General features: G+C 39.8%; 1 protein-coding gene across 2 annotated transcripts; it reads right to left on the bottom strand.

Moving 5' to 3' along the window:
* Positions 1-517: 517 nt before the first annotated feature.
* myofl (myoferlin like) lies at positions 518-23,637 on the bottom strand. 2 transcript variants are annotated; one of them, XM_044373215.1, is made up of 55 exons: positions 21,173-23,637; positions 20,829-20,994; positions 19,988-20,043; positions 19,760-19,851; positions 16,441-16,549; positions 16,131-16,227; positions 15,299-15,468; positions 14,781-14,909; positions 14,317-14,379; positions 14,175-14,225; positions 13,962-13,992; positions 13,752-13,867; positions 13,509-13,635; positions 13,315-13,418; positions 13,140-13,208; positions 13,006-13,049; positions 12,835-12,917; positions 12,675-12,713; positions 12,314-12,438; positions 12,072-12,185; positions 11,606-11,783; positions 11,133-11,257; positions 10,906-11,015; positions 10,504-10,696; positions 10,219-10,374; positions 9,930-10,061; positions 9,654-9,817; positions 9,130-9,244; positions 8,317-8,419; positions 8,061-8,200; positions 7,799-7,963; positions 7,428-7,515; positions 7,112-7,189; positions 6,759-6,940; positions 6,448-6,606; positions 6,250-6,351; positions 5,873-6,034; positions 5,600-5,765; positions 5,434-5,504; positions 5,324-5,338; positions 5,140-5,238; positions 4,585-4,713; positions 3,607-3,762; positions 3,378-3,469; positions 3,114-3,284; positions 2,828-2,976; positions 2,554-2,693; positions 2,335-2,423; positions 2,162-2,257; positions 1,919-2,060; positions 1,714-1,813; positions 1,375-1,568; positions 1,187-1,296; positions 949-1,096; positions 518-828 (listed from the first exon to the last, which is right to left on the bottom strand). In XM_044373215.1, the coding sequence occupies exons 2-55, from the start codon at positions 20,914-20,916 to the stop codon at positions 790-792; spliced, it is 6,165 nt and encodes a 2,054-aa protein (XP_044229150.1). In that variant the 5' UTR covers positions 20,917-20,994; positions 21,173-23,637; the 3' UTR covers positions 518-789. The 2 variants fall into 2 exon arrangements, with proteins under 2 accessions (XP_044229150.1, XP_044229151.1); XM_044373216.1 differs by having other exon boundaries at positions 12,675-12,710.
* Positions 23,638-24,527: the final 890 nt, after the last annotated feature.

Genomic DNA, 24,527 nt, shown 5'->3' with positions numbered 1-24,527 from the left:
AAGATGTCACCTACTTCTACTTCGCTGTAAAGTCAATTCTGTGTTTGTGCATTGGAGGCTTCAAGTTTCCACATCACAGTTGTTGAATATTGGAACAGAATTGGCTTACAAACTATTTGTGATGTCACAAATCATGCTCTTACACCCACCCCATAAAAATGGATTTTCAATGAGCACAGAAACTTTCCACTTTCGGCAGATGAATGTGAAACAGCCTTCTAATTTCAAACTCTGCACATGCATCTTTCTGCACAGTGAAGCTCAAACATTCAACTGAAGGAACAAGAGGCAAAGTACATTTTTGATTGAAGGGGAGCCTTAAATTATTATATGATTTTCTATATACATGTACAAGTATAAGTGTAGTTAACCACAAACTTCACATAGCACGTACATGTTTAGGCAACTAAAATGGACATAAAAAGTACTTTTTTGTTTTGATACTGCTAACTAAATGTTGGTGAAACATTTTTTTCTGTCAATAGCTTACCAAACATTAGCACAGAATTCACACATGCAAAATATAACAACACATTTTATTAAAATATGAGATTCTCGACATTTTTCTAAATTTGAACATATGACAAAGTTTTTGCTATACAAGAGATACAAGAATTTCTGGCAGTGCAGAAATTAAAAACAGCTCTGATAACGTGATAGGAAAATGCTGAGTGTCAGTCTGCTATAGCATCAGTAGGGAAAGTTATTGCATATTTCTGAGTAACAGTAACAGTAAATAGGACTGTGGGTTCTGCAGCAGGAGGACAGACAGCTTCTCTGCACTGCTCCTTAGGAGAAAGGCTTCACAATCTTCATTGAGATGTAGTTCTGTGGATACAGAATGGACATTAAAATTCACTCAGACTATAATAAACTGAGAAAAACTGTTTGTGTGATTAAAAAATGTAGTTTTTCAAGCAAGAAATCAAGAAAACTGAGTGATCTTACAGGTAGAGAGTAGAGCAGGATCCCAAGGAACAAGAGGACCAGCAGAAGAATAATCACCCCGATGAAAATCCATTTGAATCTGCGCCAAACTATGAACTTCATGGTCTTGCAAGGGTTTGTAAACCAGAAGAATGATGTGTCAGGACGGCTGTTGAATGGAGACATACAGACATTTTCACACAATGAAAATTCATGAAAAACAATTCACAACTGTGTTTTAAGAAGCCAGATTTTTTACTTTGGTGGCTCCAGTCTGGGATTCATGTTGGGCTCATCTCTGCCTTTCCCAGCTGGTCTCTCTTCCATCTCCTTCTCCTCCACTATTTCCAGGGTCATCTCTACTTTCCCCTGTGAAATATTGAAACACAGTCATAAACAGGGACTAGGAAAATATAACTAGGATCTGTGCTGTGGACATTAACATACACCAAGCACGTGTTTCCCATCCTGCTCGATTGCACATGGCCACCAGCCTCGTACAGACTTCTGGGAGAAGAGGGAGTTGGGCTGTGGTTTCTTGGAGGAGACTGAGCCTGCCATTCCTGGCAACATCTTCAGGTTGCACTTTTCTGGGGTCTTAGCAGGAGGGATCAGATTGAGAAGGTCCAGCTCGACTGAGCCTGTCACAGAGATATCGATAGAAAATGAGTATTTGACTCTGCACAATGTAGATAAAATGCACATTGTTATAGTTCTCAGTCTTTCAAGGCTTTCCCTTTGCATGCTCGTGGCATTAATTGGGGGATAACAACAATGCTGTTTCACCTAAGTAGTCATCCAGCGAGAATTTGTCATTGTCCCATATCTGGACGATCAACTTGGGAGGAATCCGAAATTCAGTTTTGTCCAGATTCCAAAAGTGTTCCTATAAACAGACAGAAAGTTTGCAATCATACTATCACAACAAAAATGATATGGTTATAAACAACAATCACTCAATGTTTTGTTCCTGCTCCATGATTTCACTCACTTTCCTTGAGACAACACACAGCTGTTCTGCAGGCAAGTAGTCAAACCCAAAGATGAACCTCCAGTTGAAATTTCCATCACCGTCCAGGGACCTGTAATGAACATCAGTTTTCTGCTTGTCCTCCTCCATACCTGGCATCCACCTAAGATACATGGTACAAATAAGTAAAAATGCATATTTAAGTAAAACATACAGTATAGTGGTACAGTGTAATAATGAAAGTAAATGCAAAAGTAACTGCACCCTTTGACATAGATGTCACTCATGTTTTCTCCAGTGATGCTTGTTTCGTCCAAAATGACATCAGTTGTGTTCCAAACAATGGCTCGCAAGAAGTACCTGTTTCAAAGATATCATTATATTTCATCCTTCAATCGTTGCATTAAAATCTTATTATTTTGTCAAGCGTTTCTTACTTCTTGGCTTTGCGTGGGGTGATAACACATGGAGGCCCTGGCATACCAAGATTCTTGGGGAAGATGTCCACCCACATTTGAATTCGTCCCTGCGTTTGCAGAAAAAAGGATGCCTCATTTAAACAAAACTATCATACAGTGACATTCATATATTTATTTTACAGAGCTCTATATTTGTGTCTCTGCTACAAGATGAAGTTTTAGTGCTGTTGTTTTAACCTGGGACAAGTTGGGTTGGTGGGAGCTTTGCAGGGTTCTGGTCTCAACATGCTCTGGTACCAAGCCCTGGTTTCTGAGGACATGCAGGGCCAGTCTCTCTCTGGCTGGGCCCAAGTGTGAGTGGATCACAGTGTTTGCCTCTGCAAGTGGCACAGCAGACCACAAAAGATAATGATGAAAGGACATTATATCACTTTATGTTAATATCAACGACACAGCAAATGTGATAATAGAAGCAATAAACTGACTAATAATAAGTAGTAACAAGCAGTACCAAAATCTTGCAAGTTGTATTGTTTTCCTGAGAAAGACAGTGAGCTGCCGTCTCCTTCTATGCGTGGAGGAGGGATACCTCTCACCCTGGCCATATTCTGGAGGATTTGAGAGGGCATCAGCTGGTCTCTCCATTGATTAATCCCTGAGCTGCAAGAAAATGGCACCAATAGAACCTTGTACATCTCATTTGACTTTAATCACAGAAGACAGGTAAGGTAGGATGTGTCAGCTGTACTGTAGATGTGGTATTTGTAGTCATACTTCACAAAAGAGCACATACTCACACGCAGTACGTTTGCGGCAGTCCGCAGCAGGACCTGAAACGGGACAGAAGTCTGTTCTCCAAATCGATGATTGTCTCACCGACTTTTTCATCTCTGCTCAGTAAGTCATAGTCATACACAGAAATCTTCAGATCCTTGTCTTGAGGCAGGAAGCAGGACAGCTCAAACATCCTGGACAAAATTGGAGGACATCATATTATGTATTTGTTGCTCCTTCAAAAAATTTTTAAAAAGTTCTGAGAGCAGGACATATCAGTGTCTCACCTCCCAAACTCTGGATGGAGAGTGTTTGGTTTGTAGTTATCTCTGTCATCCACTGTTTTCCTTCCCAATGTAATCTTAATGTATGGGTCACACTGAAACAAGAATGCAAAAAAATGTTATCTTAGCTACAGTAGCTTCAAGCATCTTTTTCACTAAACATATAGTATATATTAATACAAATCTAGGGCATAGTTGTGATTCAAATCTTTAAGCTTAATATAAAACTCACCATGCCATTTGTATCCTTAGGCTGCAGGTCAATACAGCGCACCACATAAAGTCTGACCAGACACTCCTGAGGTCCGCTCTCAGGAAGCTCTCTGAACTGGCGGGGTGGAGCTGGCACCCCTGGGTCATCAGGCAGTGGGTAAATCTTGAACGAGCCCTGTATACCACCAAAGAGGACAGCACCATAACTTATATAACACCTCATCTTTTTTGGGGGGGTAGAATGATTTCAGGCTTTAAGCTTTTACACTCTCACAGGAACCTATCCATGTTCCTTCCAAGGTAAAAATAGATTGTAGAGTCGGAGATGATAAATGGGCAACTTTAACCACCACCTAAGGAATAACCTGTCAAAATGAAAGAAGCTGCTGGACTGTCCAATACATAAATAAGCACTGGATCATTTTATTCTAGACATAAATATGTTATTCTACTAATTTTCCCATGCCTCCTTAAAGTATGCATCCTAAATATCAATTTACTGATATTGTGCCTCCATATCCACATTAAAATGCAACATCATTAACCATTCAAAATAGTCTTTAATGTACCAATGACACAATTTAAGACTTGTAAAGACAAACATAAAACATATACAGTATTTATAAGGAGTAAAACCTAAAAAAACCAAAATATAATGATAAAACAGCCACAGTTGATCATGGCTTTATTCCTATCCCCAAGAATACAACTTAGCTTGGCAGCAACAATTTTGCTGCCTTTGATTACTTTAAATAAGCAATCTGCAGGCTATATACATTATGTCAATATCTCAAGGGTTACAGCAAATTCTGTACCATTTCACAGCTGCCAAAACCATTCATTGACTTTAACTAAAATTCTTAAATTATCCACCAGGGGGCAGACGAAGGCTAGGAAAAATAGCTGTGCAATAGCAGAAGCAGTCATTGCTCACATTACAACAGTTCAGGTACACTGGGAGGCTGTGTGATACTTTCTCAGTGTTTGGCCTCTTTACCTTGAACTCTCCCACCACCGAGGGATCATCTTCCTCATCTTCAGTCTTTCCTCGCTGGAGTTTGAAAGTGCTGCAGAAATCAGTGAGACCCTGGAATTGCTCAACCTCTTCTAGTTCACTGTTAAATACCTGAAAACCACACAACATAGTAAAACAGATACAAATGACACATATAAAGTCACGAAGCCACATGCCATATTTCAGTTTCCTCTACAACCAGGTCACAGATCAAAAAACACAAATTACGTCTATTGCACCATTGCACTATCTGCTGCACAAGGCACAGTCAAACTTCATTGTGAGATTTGAATCTAACTGTACTTCTGCCTCATATTTTCAAATAACCCCCACATTTGTCTTACTGCTCATGTCAGTATCTGAGGAAAAAAAATATTGTTTTGGATATATACAACAGTTCTATCTACAAAACAGACTAAAACTGGGAATATCTGGTCAAAACCCTGTCTGACACAGCTCACTGGCTGTATCTTGTAAACACAAGCACAGATTGAATCACTTCTTGTTTTTTCACAATGTCTGATGACATGTTCTAACCTGTAATGTGTCATATCCCTTTTTCAGGTAAGGCCCACACTTCTCCTGCTGTCCAACAGAGGCATAGAACTTACTCCACCAGTCTACTGCCTCCTCTTCCTACATGATGGAAAGTAACAGTAAAGTTATTATTTTTAGAGATGCTATTTATCAGTAGCGTATCTGTGAAAAGAGAAAATCTCACCTTTTCAGCTCGAGCCTGCAAAGTGGGAAGCAAACAAAGAATACTTATCAATAAAAAGAAGCAGACGGGATATATTGTCTCCCTACTTTTGTGAGTGCATTATTATTTACCTCAGTTGTCATGATTGGTCTCCCCTCAATGTCTATGACAACATCTCCCTGTGCAGCTGCTATCATTGCCACTATAAAGTTAATGAAAATAGGATATCATAAATCTCTACTGTGCTATATGTAGCTGTGTGTGTATGTGTGTGAGTCCATGCATGTATGTGCATACCTCTAGCAGACATGCAGACTTCACTGTTAATGCGATACGGGTCACAACGGAACTCCTCCAGGCAGTCAATGGTGCACTGACCTACTACAGGTTTCCTACCGAAAGGTCGGTGGTCGATTACCTTCAGGACGATGGGAGGGGTGTACATCTCCTCTTTGGGAAGAAGCTAGGAAAAAAGTTTAGAAAAGGCCATGCAAAAAATATTTAAAATTGGCAAATGAAGCACTGTGTATGAATATTTGGAGTAGGACTAGGAGGTTTGAGGGTTAATACCACTTTGAGTTGCAGCACAGATCCTGGGAAGTTGGGGTTCTTTTTGAAGTTCTTGATGACAGCTGTTTGAACAATCTCACCACCACATTCCACTATCAAACTGGGAGAGGAAACTGTGGCCAACTGGTAGGTCTTCATGTTCCTCAAGCCCCAAGTCAAGACCTGAGATCAAATAAAACACATAAACACACAAAAACCAGACTGGGCAGATTGCAAGACTAACACGGTGATAGGAAATGAGTGAAAGGGAGGAAGGGAGTTACACATGAGAAATGCAACAGAAATCTTAGGGTTGGGCTGGTCTTGCCTGATCATGTATTGTGTGTGAAGGTAATTTATAGCGGCTGTCAGACAAGCTAGATGGTTTGATGCTGTACCTCAATCGCAGTGAGCTGCACTACAGGCCTGATTCCCTGGGGAACCATGTAGAGATTCTCCCCCCGCCGAGGAGGGACCAGGGGCAGATCTCCCTCATTCACCTGGAGGGCAAAGCACAGCATCATCTCTAGTTCAGCATCTATAGTTTCACAAAGTTAAATTGCAGTACAATTTACTTTCTTTAATGTCTTCTTTACCTTGTCCTTCAGTAGAAGCTCAGCAGCCAGCAGTACTTCTCCAGCATTGCGTCCCTTTTTGGTGACTGGGAACCACAGCAGCCTTGGGCTGACAGCCACACTGGGGTTCAGTTTCACTACTGGGGGGCATGTACAGCGACCCATGGGCTCATCTTTACCCTAGTGAATAAAATACAGCAGCACACAAAGACTTCAATATCTACCATGAACTTCAGTTGTATTTATAGGGTATAATTATGTATGTCTCTGTTTGATCTGATTAATAGATATATAATTTGATAGAAATATATCAGTTTAAGTCTATTACGCACCACTTGATCGCTGTCATACAGCTCCAAAACTACATCAGGTGGGTTGCGGGCAATGGTTTGCGGGTCTCCATAGATTTCAATGTCCTCAAAGATTAGAGTCTGATCCCACGTGGGGTTCAGAGTGGCCCTTATGATTTCCGTGGTCTTACTCAGGTGCAGGAAGGACACATGGGCATAAGGATCTGGAGACGACCAAGATATTATTGTGATTGAAATGTGAGACAGGATGTGTGAATTTTGGTGATTTTTACTTGCAAAGTTGTACATCACCAGTTGATTTCATTTATTCCTCTTGATCAGGGTTTTATTTTCTCTGGTTATTCCCAGACGCAGGTTCTCTGCTTTATTTTTACCTGAGAAGCTGTCTTTGTCCATGGCACAGAGATTCCTCCCCTGATACACGTACACTCTCAGATGGTAAATGTAAGACCCTGAAGGGATGGATCATGTTTATCAGCATTTGGAAATTCATCACCACTTAGAACAATGTAATCTCACAGAACCCACTGATCACAATCCCACTGATTAGGCATGTGCACAAATTTATTCTGATTTTACTGACTTCTTGATTCAATGTTATCTTTCATTGGGACTAGTCAGGAAGTAGTGATAAAAGAACCACCAAGGCTTTAATCAGCATCAGTGACCTTATCTAACCCAAATACTTACGGTTAAAGTGGCAGGAAACAGTGGGTGTGTTGGCACCAAATCGCTTGGCCGTATCTGTTTTACTGGCTTTCTCGTCCACATCAACCCCCTGTTGACATAACATAGGGTGAGGTGCTTAAAGGGGTGCTTCACAGCAAACATCGGAGCAAAACTGAAGAAAATTTGAAGAAAAGAATGCAGAACTAAAATAAACTTCCTGAGTTATTTGCCAAGACCTGACAGGAACAGGCACATGCAGGAGAATAATGAGAGGATATGACTCAGATGGCATGAAGTAACTCCTGTTTCCATGGCAACTGCCTCATGGGGGGACATTTAGTAATACACCATTTATTTAGCAAAAGTACTCAGGGAATTTAAGTCAGACTCACTAATGCCCCCTCCAGTCTGAAGATGGCTGAGGCCCCGATGCAGTCTGATGGAACCATCTTTCTTCTCCAGCGGCGGCGGCGGAATGTGTCAGAGGTGCGTTCCTTCCTGTGGAACTTCCAGCCAATCAGGGAAGCGTATTCCCAGCCTTCCCCTGGTTCTCGCCTCTGTGGAAGAAATGAAGACAAGACAAAAGTGTGAAACTGCACTCCCAACATCTTTCAAATCAACATCTACTCAAATTCTCATCTATTTCTTCCTCACCTCAACAGGAGCCACTTTATCAGATATCTTCTTCCTCGGTCTTATGAGCCTCTTCCTGCGATGGATATGGTACATCTTCTCTGCTGCAACCCAGGATTTGGGTTTATCATCCGGAGGAATGGTAACCCCATATTCCCAACCTAGTGCAAAAAGACACATTGACCTGGTTAGAATTGCAGTATTTCAACCATGAAAACACCTTTAATAAAAGATTTTTATCACATATTTTTTTGTATCAATAAAGTGTTCATGTTACCTTTCTCATCTACAGCTCTGTTGCTGTCAAAACTCCAGTCATCCTCCCAGGCCCATCCAGATGGACACTCAAAGTCCCCTGGGCTCTGAGTCTTTTCTCCATTCTACACCACAAAGACACTCTCATTAATTTTGGTGATATACAGTATATCTGTATATTTGTAGCATTTGTTGCTTAAAAATTCTTTATTTTGTTTGTTTCCATGTTGATAAATACTAACATACACAATATTGATCGCCATTTAATTGTTTAAATATACCCATAAATATATACTAATGCAGATTACAGCTTCACCAATGCAAAGAGTTTCGTACTTTTCATATTACTATTAATAATTATAATCCTTAAAGCTGCATTAACTCTTTTTTGGGTTCTGATGAAGTCCAATACTCACTCTCCTTTTCTTTTACTCTCCACCAACTCCTGAGGGTAATATCTAGCTCTTTCATTACTAAATGCTCCACAATGCTCATCAATTAATTGCTAACGTTGTCTGCTTGCCATTTGGTGCTGGGCAGGTTGCGGACAGTGAATTTATTAGAGCTTTTTATCTGAAAACAGCTGCCTGAAGTGTCCGTACAGAGACTAATGAGACTGAATCAAATCAGTAAATGCAACTACAAAGCAACCCACCTGTCCTAACTACATAATAGCACAGGAGAAATGGATAACATTGAAAGCTAACATGAAGAGACAGGCTTTTGTCCTGTTATCTTCACCCACATTTTTCACATATTGTCCAAAAAGGTGAATGTGTGTGAGTGTGTGTGTGTGTGTGTGTGTGTGTGTATGTTTGAGAACAGTATGTTGTACCACGTCTGTGTAGGGCTCTGCAGCAGGCTTCCACTCCCCACCAGGGAAACGTGTTTCGTTCTGAAAGACTTCATCTGTGAACTCTGTATGGCCCGCATCTGCTTCTGTCAACAGGCTGTTGAAAACACCACCATAACATAAAGGTTGATGGGAGACTTTGTGACTCAGAAAGTAGCTATGCACGATACGATAAACAGAGGAACAGCTCAGGAAGAGCTAAAATTATTTACATGAACCTTGGTGGGAGAATGTAAGCAATGCAGAAGTAAGGGGCACTTAGGGAAGGAGATCTCCTTATGCCAAAATGCTGATGGATGCCAAAATTCCTTTTCATTTCCTGCAATTGTGTTTGTGATATGACTTGTCATAGTGGCTGGTAGAAGAAGTGATTGATGACTACTTCCAATTAAGATGGTTAAAGCTGAACTGTAAACAGCCCTGTTCAACTGCACAGTGATAACAGGATGTTTATCCTTGAAACCATAAAAGCCATGAATCACAGTAAACCATGCGTGTAAACATACCATCGCTCAGGGTCCACAAACCAGTCGTCATCCCATTCCCATCCACGCGGTGGCAGAAAGCGTTCTTGTTTGAGTTTCACTTTTCCAGTCACATTGGAGAACTTATGGCGCCCAACCAGGCCAGTGGTTCCCCACTTCCCAAACACCTGGGCCTGGTTCTCGTACTGTAGAGAGAAAGCAAAGAGTGAGACTGAGAAGAAAGAAATGTTACAGAAACCACAATCAAAAAATTCATATGTATTCTAAGAAAGCTAATGTCTTTTCAAGCTACTGTACCATTTCAGCATATACACTGAAGTTTCCCTCTGAGAAGCTGTTGAACTTCTTCTCATGGGCAGAGAGACCGAGCCACATGTTGACCCGCAGCTGAACAGGGATCCTCACACCTTTGTTTTTGTCCATTGGGTACTGACAAAGAAAAATTCATGAGAGAGTAAGACTCTTTCTGAAATTTAATAATGAAATACATGATTAAAAATCGGGTTTGTAAGACCTGCTGAACAATGGCAATAATAAACAAATGTCTGTTGCCTTGAATGTCTTATTGTTTCGACTAGTCTTATACCTGCATGAAGATGGTCTGAGTCTGTCCGCAGTGTTTGCCACATGCTTGTTCACTGAAGGTGGAGTACAGAATCTGGTTTGCTGGGACTCGAGCAAAAGCCACACGCTTCTCTCCTCTCAGCATCCAGATGATCACATCTGGCATGCTGTTCTGAGGCTGATGGAGACACAACATTTCATAGTGAAGTCATATCTTTTTATAGCCATATCATATTTTTGCAACTTGGGCTCCATACAGTAAAAAGAAGAGCTGCATGCAACCATTGCATAGTTTCTTTTTGCTGACCTCCACTGCCAACTGTTTGATTTTGTCCAACCAGTCTTCAATGTCACCAACAGTAGCTTTGACATCTGTGGCCTCTTCCTTCATGCGACTGGCCGTCTGTCTGAGACTATCCAGAGCAGCAGCACGCAAGTTTTTTATTTGGAGATCAAGTGCAGTCACGTTGGTCTGGCCCTCCAGCGCTGGAAGCTGTAAACTGTCAAAACACTGTTACTGAAAGTAACGTTGAATGGGAACAACACAAGGTCAAACAATAACAGAATTCTACCCGACAGCCACCTACAAATGTATTTGACCTAACAGGAATAACCTCACTTCAGTTTTCAAATGATAGTTTACATTATAGCATAACATACTACATATAATTCCAAGGTCCAGTGAGGGATCTGTGTGGTTCTATCTTACCTGTTAAGATCCTCAATCATGTGGTTGATAAGTTTGAGCCAAATCTCTGCCAAACGTGTCTCAGGCACCTTAGCTACGATGGCTGTTTTTAAAGAGGTGAGGTGGGACTCCTACAACAAATTACAAAGACAGATGAAAGGAAATTATTGAGCTCTGCACTACCTGCAAAGACATGTGCAATGTTTAGGCAGGCATTGTGCCAATGTGCTAGTGTGACTTATTCTCACCAGTCTCTCAGTGATGCAGAGGAGAATGTTGACAAAGTCCAGACGGTAGCTGATATCCTCCCAGTATGAAGTTAGAATAACTACAGGCTTCGTGTCAGCCCAGGGCAGGTAATAGTAGTGATTACCTGTAGGATACAAAATAAATATACTCAGTCATTTTAAAGACAAGTTGTGGAACTGACCACATACTAAGAGTTGCTGTCCATGTGGTTCTTGACCTCAAAGAACTGGGGTGTCACAGAGTTTTAACAGTACATTGACTGATTTATAGTTATATAAGTATTTATAGTTTGATTACTGTAATCAAAATAGATTTAGGTTAGAAATATATATGTATAATTCATTTGGAGCTCCCACCATGATCTTTACAGTAAGTCAGACAACAAAAATGTGCCTAAAAAAATTGAGAAACCTTCGACTATAACATGTAATAAGCATGAAATGAAGACTTTGTTATGTTGTTAGTTTCGTACCATCAAACACAGCAAAACTGTACTGGGTGGTGGACGCCAGGGGCTTGCAGGTGGAGTCCAGCTTGTTACCATAGTTACCAATGCTAACCTCGAACTGGATTGGCTCGCCTGGCTCTTGGAGCATGCATGCACTGTGGAACACAGCGCAGAGAGAGTACTTCCTCCTTCGCTGGTATTTCTGTACTCAATTACAAAAGGATGTGGCAGTGTTAGAGGTCAAGGCAGTAAAATCTTTTCCTTTCTCACTTTCAGTTAAAAGTATCTTCTCTGACCAGCTCAGACCAGCTATTCTGATAGAGACTGAGCTCATCTTCTCAAGTACAAGTTACAAGACAATAACAGTGTCAAGGAAAAGTTTCATTGAGCAATATGTCAACTTTCAAAATTCCAAACCCTTTATCGCAAAAATTAAAAAAGAAGTCAAAATAATGACAAGTATACAAGGTCTATTTGGTGCAGTGCATACCTGTGTCACCAGGATGTCATCACTGGAGATGTCTTCTACGGTATTGTCAACCTTCCCATCCAGCTGAGTCGACAGCTCAACAAGGACCCTCCCCCTGTAGGCGACCCCTTCACCCTGCAATATATCAAAGTGCAACAATACCATGTACACATGAAAACAAAATATGATGTGAACAACACAAATATTAACATAGCAAGCCACAATTGCTGAACCCTCCGTACTGAGCTTATAGGTTAGGTTACCTTGCCAAAGTTGAGATCCTCGTATGGGTCAGGGAGGCCAGTAAATTCTCTTGGGCTGCCATACAGGTTGACGTAGCATGGCCCAAACGCTGGGAGAAAACCAACCTCAGACGGTACAGTGCTCACTGTAACACACAGACATTCTCTTTAAATCCCATCAGCACATTCTCAAGGCTAAAATAATAAGATGGGAGTGTAGACACATAAACAAAAGCAGAGGGGTTATTTGAGGTTACATGGTAAAATAAATATAAATATCTACTATGTAGCTTGTAATGATAGTCCATAGTCCAAGTCCAATCTGTTTTTGATGTAAAACATTAAAACTGTGATTATATACAGATCATAATTTCTTACGTACATTCAGATAGCATGTTGCCATTTTCAGCCCGTGTGTCTGCTTCAAATGAAAAAAAAAACAGATATATTAGATGTTGTTGTTGTAGATGTAGATGTTGTAACATCCAAATTTAAAAAACTGAGTGACAACAATCAAAACATCACTACAGCAACATCATTACCTTCAATCTCTCCCCCAGAGGAGGACAGTTTGCTCAGATCTAAAAAAGTCGTTCCTATGGCATCATCCTTGGTTAGACGATCCCTGCCAAAGAGTAAAATGGTATGTCAACTATTGGTTGTGATATAATTGTCACTTGTGCAGCTGTGTATGAATGAATTTTAGTTCTTACCAGTCATACATAGTCAACTTGATGCGTTCACACATGGAAGGGAACTACAGAGGCAGACAGAGGTGTGTGTCACTGTAATTAGTGCTGAAGGTTAAAGTGTTTTTGAAATTTGAATCAAGCTCATAAGATTGTACCTTGACTTGGAGGTTGATGACTTGATTCCACTCTGGATTAGCATTCTTCTCAATGATTTTAGTGCACACCTAAAACAAACAAACAAAAAAAGATTCATAAAATTTCACATTGACAATATTCATAAATCAAGAACAAACAAAAACCTTTTTTTCCCTTTACTTAATCATGAAATACCTTTTTCCCAGCAAAGCTGACTTCCAAATATGGATCCACCAAGTTTTTCCTATCTCCATCCCCTCCAAAGACTTGTTTCACTGTCTGAACAAAGGCATCATCCACTGCAACAGAAGGTACTTTGTAAGTAGAGGTATCTCAGGGGGTGGGGGGCGGGGCACTGGAAGCTTTGCAGGAATTTATTTGTCACTTACTTTGTGGCATATCCTCTGCACGGTAGACTTTGAGGCTGAGTGTGGCCCATCGCATTGTGACACCAGCTGGCACCAAAAGGTTGCTCTCTATGTCGTCCTGCTCCTCACTTATCGCTCTCCTTTCAGTCTGTATCCAGGAGAGGAGAGGGGAGGGGAGGAGATCATGCACTTATTCAATACTGATCTTTACTCAGATCTATTTGAGAATTTTCGGATTTTGATTGTAAGTAAAGGCACTCGTACCGGTGGGTCATCCCCAGTCCCCACAACAAATATGCTGACTTTAAGGTAACCTCGGGCCCCTGAGCTGGAGTCATCAGGATCACTCAGCAGGAGCCACTTCCTCATTATGGCATGACCTGGACACAGTATAGTATTTAACACATTCAGACATCTACATACAGTATATATATATATATATATATATATAGTATGTATTTTACATATACTGACCAGGTTCATCATAGATGTAGCCAACATCCAGCTGGATAAGCAACAGAAAAATGTAAAGTTATTGCAACAAATCTGAAATCTGTCAGCCTACTGGTGATAAAAGTTACAATTCTGCAAAGCCCCAGCTAGTGAGTGATAAATATTCTATGGGTCAAACATAAAAAAATACATGTAGCAGAGATAAGTACTTCAAAAACACTTGAATGGCCATACCTTGAACTCTCCCATTAGACTGTCAGCTCTGAGGGAGAAGGAGTCATAAACCTGTCAAGAAAAAGAAAGCAGTTAAGTCTCAACAGATGCAGAAAGTACACAATGTCCTTTTATTTTTGCAAAAAAATGCATCAATACGCACCTTAAGACTAATGTTCTCATCAAACAGCTCTGAGGGGAGCATGTTAACGTTGTAGAAAAACATCTGAGGGACAGAAAGAAGTCAAAAATGAAGGAGCATTTCTCTTGTCACTGTATGAATAAGACACATTTTGTTATCAGTGATTGTGACAAACATTACAGGACTTACAATTTAATAGCTGATATTTTTATGCTTTGGCAAAAACTGAGACAAAGAAAAATGCATAGGAGAAGAATTAGATACGGGAGAAAGCTGAAGATGCTGCCTTCATGCTCCAAGCTGTCATATCACCACTGCCGATAAAGAGAGGAATACCTCAGCAGGTTATTAAAACTGGTGGAGATTAAGCAGCAAAGAAAGAAGACAAGATGATGTTAAAAATAGACAAAGAAGGTAAAAGTAAGACATTTTTAAAAAAGAATGTCTAAAAAATCTGGTATTTTTTGTGGCGATGGACTCATTACCTCGTCAAAGAAGGGGTTATTTCCTCTTCTGATTCTAGTCCTGTGGGTCTGTCCACAAACATTCACCTTCACCACCGGTTTGACGTTGTTGCCAGGCAGTTGTCGACCCTCGATAACTCGAACGCGAATCTGGACATTGCAAGCGACAGTGAGGCAGCTGAACAAACAGTGAGGCAGTTTATCTGGATCGTTTATGAAAAGACACCATTGATTAGTTAAACATGACAAATATCAGCTTACAGCAGATACATTTCTGGGCCTTTCACAGGAACATGAACAAGTTCCCAAAGAAAATCATATGTGTGACATTGTTTGCTCTGATGCAAGACCAAGAGGATGTTCACATGTTTGCAATGACAGATAAATGTTATAATTCTCTTTATAATGGCTGGCCCAGTCATCAATGTATATTTACACTAGTGAAGCCTGCTGTCATTCATAATTAGCAATAAGAATTTAACCCTAAATTAATCATTTGTCATTACCCAGGAATAGAGTAATCAAAACTCAGACAATACCTGGAAGTCCTGGGGTTTATTGGCCAGAGCTCTATGCCTCTTACGACTGAGACGGATTGGCTTGTGGCTAGGTTTCCCAGGCTGGTTTGGTGAGATGGCAGCTCCTGGACTTCCACCCTGACCCCCTCTGTCCACTTCTGTCTCCCCCTCCTCCCCCTCCTCATTGCCTCCTGTGGTAGCACAATCACAATAATTACATTCTTTAAATAATTATTCCAAATACACATGGTGCTGTTTTCCAGGCTTGATTTATTACCATCATAAACAGATAGCAAATGTCATAACATTTCAGACACGTTTTTCTTTACACAAAATGTGATTGAAACCTAAAATACTCAAAGAACCTTCTTTGTTTCTATTAGGAGAATACCCCGAAACCAATAATATTAAAACAGTTAGCAGCAGTCAATAAGTGTATTGCACTCAGTTGGGAAGACAGTAATCCTCCAACTGTATCAGTGCTTTGTTGTTGTTATGCAGTGTTCCATATTGAAAAGTTATGTATGATCTAAGGAAAACCCCCAGTGAATTTTGTAAAGTTTGGGGTCCCCTGTCAGATTTCATGGAAAAACGTAATCCAGTTGCTGACAGGGCACATGGGAAAAATGGTATTAAACTACTTTTTTTTGGTGTGTGTGTTTTTTTTTTATTTGATTGATATTCATCTTTGTGTCTTTTTTATCATTGTGGAACTTATATATGGATTATTGTAAAGGGAAGTGGTTTTCATTTAGTTTTGTTCTTTTGAGAGGGAATTTTAAAAATTCCAACATTACCATCTGTTCTCATTATTTTATCATCATGTGTCTTAACTGAACGGTTGCCTACTTACCAGCATCCATCAGAGACATGTCTCCATCAGGTTGATTATTTAAGTTTGGAGTGCTGCTGGCAGGTGGCTCATACCCAATGAGCAAATCAATGGTTGCCTGAAAAAAGCGCATTTTCTCTATTAGCATTATCAGCTCCAATGTATATGTTTAATACCAAATGATATGTCATGGGATTCAAATTCAGTTACTTGTTGTCTTTACAGATTCCACTGATTCAAAGTTGAAGCTGATATTCAAAAAATAACAGTACAAATAATGTAAAGTGCATGTAAACTGTCTAGAATCATGTTATAAATTTAAGGTATTCACCCCAACGGCCTGTTGTTTTTCATTAATCAAGGGCACATTCTTGGATGGGAGGGACCTCACGTTACCACTGGCCAAGTCTCTAAGAGAGATCTTTGCTGAGCCTATGAACCTGAAAAGAAATTGCAGAATTATTTATTTAGTGAAAATTCATTTCAGTCTGTATTCAGACGTATGTCAACGACGAAATCTTTGCAGCTGGGGAGAAACCACACCTTTGTTTGAAAGGGAAGCAAAGCTGAATAACCCTAGCAACTTCTGTATAAGGAAGATGCTTTGCAACATTAGGGGATTGTACACAGTGTTTTATGACTGTATGCTGATGGTTTCCACTTCCCAATTTCACTTCTTCTCTTTCGCTACCAAACAGATGATTAATAAATTATTAATAACCATCACGGACCAACCCTAGATTGCAAAACATAAGAGGTTTTCTAAAATAATTTCAAATCGTTTAAGTCCATCACAATCTGGATTCACTGATCAATTGCAATTACAGACCATAACAGAAGCACCACCATGTTTGACAGATAAAGTGCTATGCTTCAGTTGGTATGAGCTGTTCCTCTTTCCATAATTTTGATAGAGGTTGGTTTTTGTTTCATTTGTGAACTCTACTAGTTTCTAGGTATCTGTACTGCAACCTGCTGTCCTGTTTTTGCCGAGAAAACATGTATGCCGACATCCTGGAGAGCATTTAAGACTTGCTGTGCTGTCATAAAGGGTTGTTCAGGAAACATTTAGTAGCCAAGAGTCCAATTACTTTTGAACCCTGAAACTTTGGGCACTATCTGTTAAAAGAGCTATATCTCCCACATAGTTCTTTCAATATTGATGTAAACCTACTCAAATTAAACCCGAGGCTTGAGGCCTGCCAATTGAATGTGCTGAAGCACAGAGCCTGAAAAACAAAAGATGTGTAGCTGTTCAAATACTCACTGTCTGGACTGTATATCTAAAAAAAAAGCTCTCCCTTTGACAAACATCCATTTTGCCTGGCTAATTCTTGCAAAAGAGCCATTTGGGAGCCTCAGTAGTGTTTTTCCAGAGAATAAATGGTATACTTTGCTCAGTGACAAGCTGGTTACATAGGCAAGCCCTTAAGATGATGAAAAAGTTCATGAGAAAAACTGAATGATGGAAACAATTAACATGCACCACAGGCATGTGCTGGGCGTTCTGTGCCCAGTTTAAGGGTGGACAAATTTAAAGGCAAAGGGAAGTCTTAAGTAAGCACACGAGAAGAGGGACAAAGATTCATGATTCTGCTGCTCAGACTCTCTTTTTCTTCTTTCTTGTTCTCAACAGTTGTGTCATTTTTTATCATTACACAGAGCTTTAAAAACTGTGCTTGGAAAGCAGGGTCAGCAGTGGAGCATCAGACTGAGAGCAAATCTAGTATGGCAATTTACTGTTCCTGCCGTTGCAGAGGCCACATGCAGTGATTGGTTTATACATATTAAAATTTGTATATACAACTCTCCTCATACTAGCAAACAAAACGTTGAACCCTAGTTTCAAGTATTTAGAGCTGCGCCATTGTATATAAATAACTATAAAAATAATTTTCTTCTACTACTTTCCACTACAGTTAAACAAAGCAACTTAACCCATAAGAACCCATGGTGACACAGGTGTCACCAACCCTTTCAATGTTCTGGAGAATTCCTTATACAGCTTTATCCTTGATTTTAACTCATGAAGTCTCTAAGTGATATCTACTGAACATCCTGGTGCAGTCATGTGACAATGTGTGAATCTGTGTACCCATGACATCACTTCCAAAATGGCAGTGTGCCTAGTCAGCAAATGTGACAGAACTAGCTAATTTTAAAAAGCTTGGTTTTTGCTATTAAAGGTAGGTTTCAACCCATTTAACAATTCTGATGCTTTAATAAGATGTCCTGTATTACATTTAACCTGTTCTGACCACATTTCTTGAACAAATTGATATAAAACAAGTTAGGGAAATATCGTTATGACATATATGTTACATTACAGATCTTTGACACTGAAGGTAGAATTTCAAAAAAAAAAAAATCAGAAATGTGTTCCTTGTGGTCCATTTGGTCTGTTTTATATTCCCCATAATTTTCCTTTAAGGAGAAATGGGTCGGGGTTCTTATGGGTTAAGGGGTAAAAAAAAAATTGCCAGACAAACTGAGCAGTCAACACTGACTGGCTGGGGATGGCTTATCTTGATGGTACCACAGATTAGACGGGAGGCTTTCTGAGTCACATTCCTTTTTATAGATTTTCCTAAATCATAGATTCGGTGTTTAGTGCATTCCCAATTGAGCGCATTTCCCCATAGAATCAGCTGTGTGTAAAGTTCATTTTGCAAAGCATACAGGCTGAGCTAGTCATCACAGATGACAAGCCAGCGCAAGCTCTGTTGCTCACTCCCCACCACATGTGTGTCAGGCAGTAATCATGGAAAAAAAATATCCCAAGTGCATTCGTGGCTTCATGGCTGAGGCAGACAACCCTCCACCCCAACCCCCACCTCTTAAGCCTGCTCCAAAATAATTTATAATGTACACAATCAGTCACTAGAGTGACTCAGTGGAGTTGTTGTTACTTGAATCTACCAACTTGTCTGCACGGCAGAAAGACAAAATGCCTCAGACTCACAGTGTTAATAAAAAAAATGCACATATGTGCCAAACAAACAGTTAAACAAGAGAAATTTATGTTGAGTATAACAGTCTGACTCTATCTTAAAGGGAAGGTTTAAAGAACTGACTATTCTTTCCTTTTAAGGCAACATTCCCGGTAAGAGCTAAAGAGCTATTGTGTGGAAAACAAAGCCCTTTCTTTACTAAAACTGCAAGTCTTAACACGGTGGCACTGCATCATGTGGTTATACAGCTCTGTAAAGTTAGAGCATGCTACTCTGCTCCTTAGGAAAACATCATAATAACTATTTTCAACCATACTGTTGGAATAAATAGCACAGCAGTTGTAATATCGGCAGTCAAGGTACAAATACTAAGAAGCGAGACAGATTATAATCACGTCTGCATTCTCAAAAGGTAAACCTTTAAGGAGGGCTGAGGTTTCCCTTTCAGTCATTACCTGCACTACCTGGCATAACATGGGTGTTTGGTGTTTTGGGGGGGGGGGTTTCCTCCTGCCTCTGAGTGAAAACCACTCAGAGGCAGGAAGATGTTTAAATAAGCAGTAATTTGTCATGCTTTGTGTTAGTCTGAGCGTCATGTATTCATTCAGTCCAAGAGGCAAAAATGCCTGTAGCACTCCTGTTCGGTTTGGGACAACGCAAGATTGAATTACGTTTTAACATGTTGAAAAGTTCACATACTTGTGTTTGCCGATTGTTTCATAGTCTTTCACCACCACATCGATGAATGAGGATGCATCCAAGGTAGAACCTTTCAGGTCAAATTCAAGCACCTGTAATTACAAAAAAGAGAGACTGTTACAAACAATTTTAACCCTGGTAATAGCAGCTCTCAGGAGAGTTATCATCTCCCAGTTAACAAGTTCACATACTGTAACTCTCACATATTACTGTCAATTTGCCACTTACTTCATTCCATACAGGGTTCAATTCATTGTCAATTGCTTTGGTTTTCTTCTTTTCACCTGTAAGAACAATCAATCACTACATTTATTGGCAAAAATTCAAATATACAAAAAAGAGAGATCTGGTGTTACAATATTATGTCAACAGTCATGGAGAAACACTGTGGACACAAACAAGTTTCCAATCTGCTTCTTCCATGAAATTAATGACAGAAATAACATTTTACAGTACTGTATGCTGGGAAATCTAGTTTTGTATGAAAATGAAGAATAAGACAATAGTGGCCAAAACAGTTTCTGTTCTCCGGAGACAGAGGGATATTCCTGGCCTTATAAGGATATTCATTTTCTATGTGAGTCACTGCCAAAATATGCAAACTTATTTAAGTCAGTGGTTCAAAGTGGGTTCACACAGGGGTCCAAGAGGGGGTTGCAGGGCATCCCCAGCAAAAAGTGGGATCGTTTATTTTCACTATAATTTCATCCATAAGTAACACAATGACATAATGTTTAATTATTTTGGCCATAGGTTTCATGCACTTTCTGTAACATCCAACAGCAAAAATCTTATCAGATGGGGGACCCTGGGACAAAATCTTATCAAATGGGGATCCATGGTTTCATACGTGTCAGTTTAGGGATCCTTGACGTGAAAAAGTTTGAGAACCACTGACTTAAGTAATAAATCCATAAACTGCTTCTACATTTCATTGGAAAAATAAGTAATGTGAGTAAATATTTATAAAGACAGGAAATATTACACTTTTATGGACAGCTTGATAAAAGCTCTCTGAGAAAACAGTTACCCGAGCACACACCTATAATTAAAGCAGTCAATGACTCACCTTTGAAGATAATAGTAGTTATTGGATCAGGGTTTCCAAGTTTCTTTTTGGGGATCCCACTAGCGGACTCAACAATGACCCGCAGCATCTTTATGATGTCCAAATTTACTCATAGAAGTGGACCATATTGCGCAGAGAGAAAGAGACGCAGCCCTGGCAGAGGGAACTGAAACGAACAGATGTGAGGAGGAGAGAGGGTTGGATACCGGAGGGCAGTTATGCATGAGTCATGAAGAGGCATGAAACGTACCACCCAGCCCGGGTCAACTGGTGTCATGGGTACACCAAGTTACCTGTACAGGACAGCCTACTGTTCTCATTACCTTTTATAATATGTTTCATACCTTTAGTTCATTTTGTTTCTCATCACTGTGCAGTACTGTGGGTTGATTCACCATCCAGGCAAATCGGCGGGGGTTTGTCCTCTGGTCTTTTCTTGTGCTGCAGCGCCCCCCAGTGGAGCAGATTCATATTAGTCGAAAACATGCAAATCTACAGTAAACTTTCTGAGTTTTTTTTATATTCAAGCACACCTATATACCTTATAAGGTATAAACGACCGTGTCAGCAATACTGCCTTTTGCATCTTGCACCATTAAAACCCTAGATAACATAACATCACAGGTGAAGTAAAGAAAAAAATAATAATGGTGCCAATTCAATTCTACAGATTTACATTAACAGCCCAACCACATTCAAATTGAAAATGCAGTGCAGTTTATTGTGTCTTAGTACACCGACTTAAGGCAAGAATCAGACAAAAGAGCCGCACACTCTATAATAGCTCCCAGTAATTCTAACTGAGCAACACTTCAATCTACCAGAGACCTTCGTCCATTCATTTTCTTCTGTCTGATTCTTGCCTTTAATGTGATTTTTGAATTTCAATTGGTTTCAGCACAGTCTTACTGGCCTGGGATCAGCAGGATATACAACAATGACGATGAGAAAAAAATCATAGCATGCAAAAATATTTTTGATGCTTTTATTGTTAATGAGTTCCTAATATGTCTAAATTTAACCATGTTATATTTCATTTTTTACTCATCTTTTTAATACGGCTATCAAAAGTCAAGTTGAAATTCAAAGTCATACCTAAATATTTAATCCTTCTCTTTTTCTATGTTATGTGTCCCCATTATAGACATATCCTGTTTCAGAGATTTCTCTATTTACTTAGTACTTCGAGCCCTCTATATTAACATTGATTAGTCATTAATGCCTTTTTGGACCGTTTTAAGCATAAATTACTTTTATTATCATTTTCCTCTCTAAAGGTTATACTGAATATATGCACATTATGAAGGTTATGTCTTTATTATGTTTTGTGACAACTGTTTTTGCATTTATGAGCATCTCTATTTATTAATCTAGATTGTATTGCCCTCTATAAACTGTCTTTCTGGTCATGGGCATTAAGTTTTGTATATAATGCCCTTTGGCTCGTAACACCAGTCATTGTTTTCACTGATTGCTGAGATCACACCTTCATTTGAAGAGGCTGCATCAGGGTGGTTCATTCGCAGATGGATCCTATTATACAATTATGTATTCTCTTCCTTGATTGGTGTTTGAACCTCGCTTGTTTATATATATTGTCATTTCTTCTGTTTTTTTATTACACTGATAATGGCCTCTGGCTGAAACACCTCCATTTCTGTCCACAATAAATAATAAGAAGATTGTGAAGTGTCAGTGTTTTGTTTGTTTCATCCTTGCCACAACCGTGCACCTGATACTCTTCAAGATTTGGAGCTTTTTACTTGTGTGTGCTCTGGAGCCATCCCCCTGGCATGTCTGTCTGCCTCTGTAATGTGCCTCTCATTCTTTTATTCAGTCCCCTGAGGCCTTGGAGAGGCCCTTGGAGAAGAACAAGCAGTGGCTGGAATATGACTAGCAGAGAGAGGACTGTGTGAGGGCACCGCTGGAAAGAATATTATGGCTGAAGAAGCAGCTGAACAAAGCCAATCAGGCCCACTCACAGCTGCACAATAAAGACCATTCAGATGGTGAGCCAGAGGGGCAGTGGGCACTCACCACTGGGGCATCAAAGGGCAACAGACTGCAACAACAAGGTTTTTAAGATTTCTAGATTCCTCTTGAGTAGGCTGCTATGAAAGAGAGTCTGTGGCATTGCACTGAATTGTCAAAATCCTGTGTTTTAATACTGCATAGTGCATGTGTAAGGCTGTATGTAACATATTTGTGTATAGATCCAAAGAAATGGAGAGGCAGGTGGAGGAGTTCAAGCAGCAGCTGCAGACTCATCATCATTGCTCTGAGGATGAAGAGCAACAGCTGAGGGACGATTTATCTTTTATTACTCCAATGTACTGTACTTTTCCACTTGCCACAGATCTGGAGACCCACACATGGCAGAGGGTTACTTCCTCCATGTGAACTAGAGGAACAAGCACAATCACCGGTTGGCATGTGCTGATGTTCTGCGCAAAAGGGATGTGTCAGCTACCGCCATAATTACACTGACAGAGCTGTATGAGAAAGGTCATTCTCCCTCGTCTGTACTGGACACAATGAAGTACGACCTGCAGGAGGAAGAAGAAGAGAACTATCTCTATGCAGCAGCAGACCACTCCATCTGTCCAGACCTCCAGTTCTGCTACAGGTGAGTTTATCAAAGGTGGTATCTACACTTGAAAAACTCCAAAACATTACAAAATATATTGTCAAAAGGTGCTGTCCCTGTGTGAAAATTTGAGAATGTGCACTTTCTTTGTACATATGCATTGAGGTCCATATGTATTCAGACACTGACACAATTTTTGTTATGTTGGCTCTATACTCCAGCATTTGAAGATATTTGAAGATGGATAATATTAATCTTTTCGACTTACGTTGCACGTTCTATGGCAGGCAGAGTGGACATATATTTACTTGACATAGTGTCTTTGGGTCATTTATAAACTAATTTTGTTTAGTTTTGTACTATTTTACATTAAAGTCCAGATGAAACAGCATTTCCAGAGTATCTTACTTCCGTATCATGCTGTATTTCTGAGTGAAACAGGATAGAGCGGTGGGACATCACATTGGGAGGAATTTGATTTGAACATTGAAAAGTGGGCGTGTCCTAATGAATCTTAGCTCTGTGCCACTAAAAGTTGGAGATTGATTGATGGGTGGATGTCACGATTGGTTATTGGTTGAAATGGGTTGGTTCAAGCCTACGTAAGCACACATCATATTTTGTTTTACAGGGAGAAAACATGATTGGATTTTGATAAAAGAATACAAAGAATTTTTTATTTTTTTGGCATATATTGTTGAATAGGTGCACAATATGGCAAGACAAAGTTCCCGGGTTTTAAGCCTGTTTTGAATGTTGATAAGTAGTAGCAGCCCTTGAGTTTACATTTGAATCATACTTTATAATTTTGAATGTAAACATGCAGGAAAAAAGAAGAAGAAACTGAACTATTTACCTTTGATCTACCTTTGTTCTAAAGATCAAGATAAATCAAGATCCGATAAATAGAATTGAACCCTAAAGCTTCATCAAAGAAATGATATCATTGGTATTTGTGATGTCACACTGCTATTTGTGATGTCACACTACCAGCATTGAGACATTTGAAAAAGACACTAAGTCTGTCTGCATTAAGTTGGACAGATCGATTTCAATTGTGAAAAACCAAATGACTACCACAGAACAAGTCCACAACATGGACCACATTGAGC

Source organism: Thunnus albacares, chromosome 14 (genome assembly GCF_914725855.1).
Source record: "Thunnus albacares chromosome 14, fThuAlb1.1, whole genome shotgun sequence".
Classification (NCBI taxonomy): domain Eukaryota; kingdom Metazoa; phylum Chordata; class Actinopteri; order Scombriformes; family Scombridae; genus Thunnus; species Thunnus albacares.
The sequence above is the reverse complement of the archived record's forward strand: the minus strand, read 5'-3'. Positions and strand labels throughout refer to the sequence as shown.

Excerpts from the sequence above, each read along its gene's own strand:
- myofl (XM_044373215.1), bottom strand. The coding sequence starts at position 20,916 with ATGCTGCGGGTCATTGTTGAGTCCGCTAGTGGGATCCCCAAAAAGAAA. Across the intron at positions 13,868-13,961 it reads CTACATCTATGATGAACCTG|GTCATGCCATAATGAGGAAG; the intron begins GTCAGTATATGT and ends TACTGTGTCCAG. Across the intron at positions 3,470-3,606 it reads CTAAGGATACAAATGGCATG|TGTGACCCATACATTAAGAT; the intron begins GTGAGTTTTATA and ends TTCTTGTTTCAG.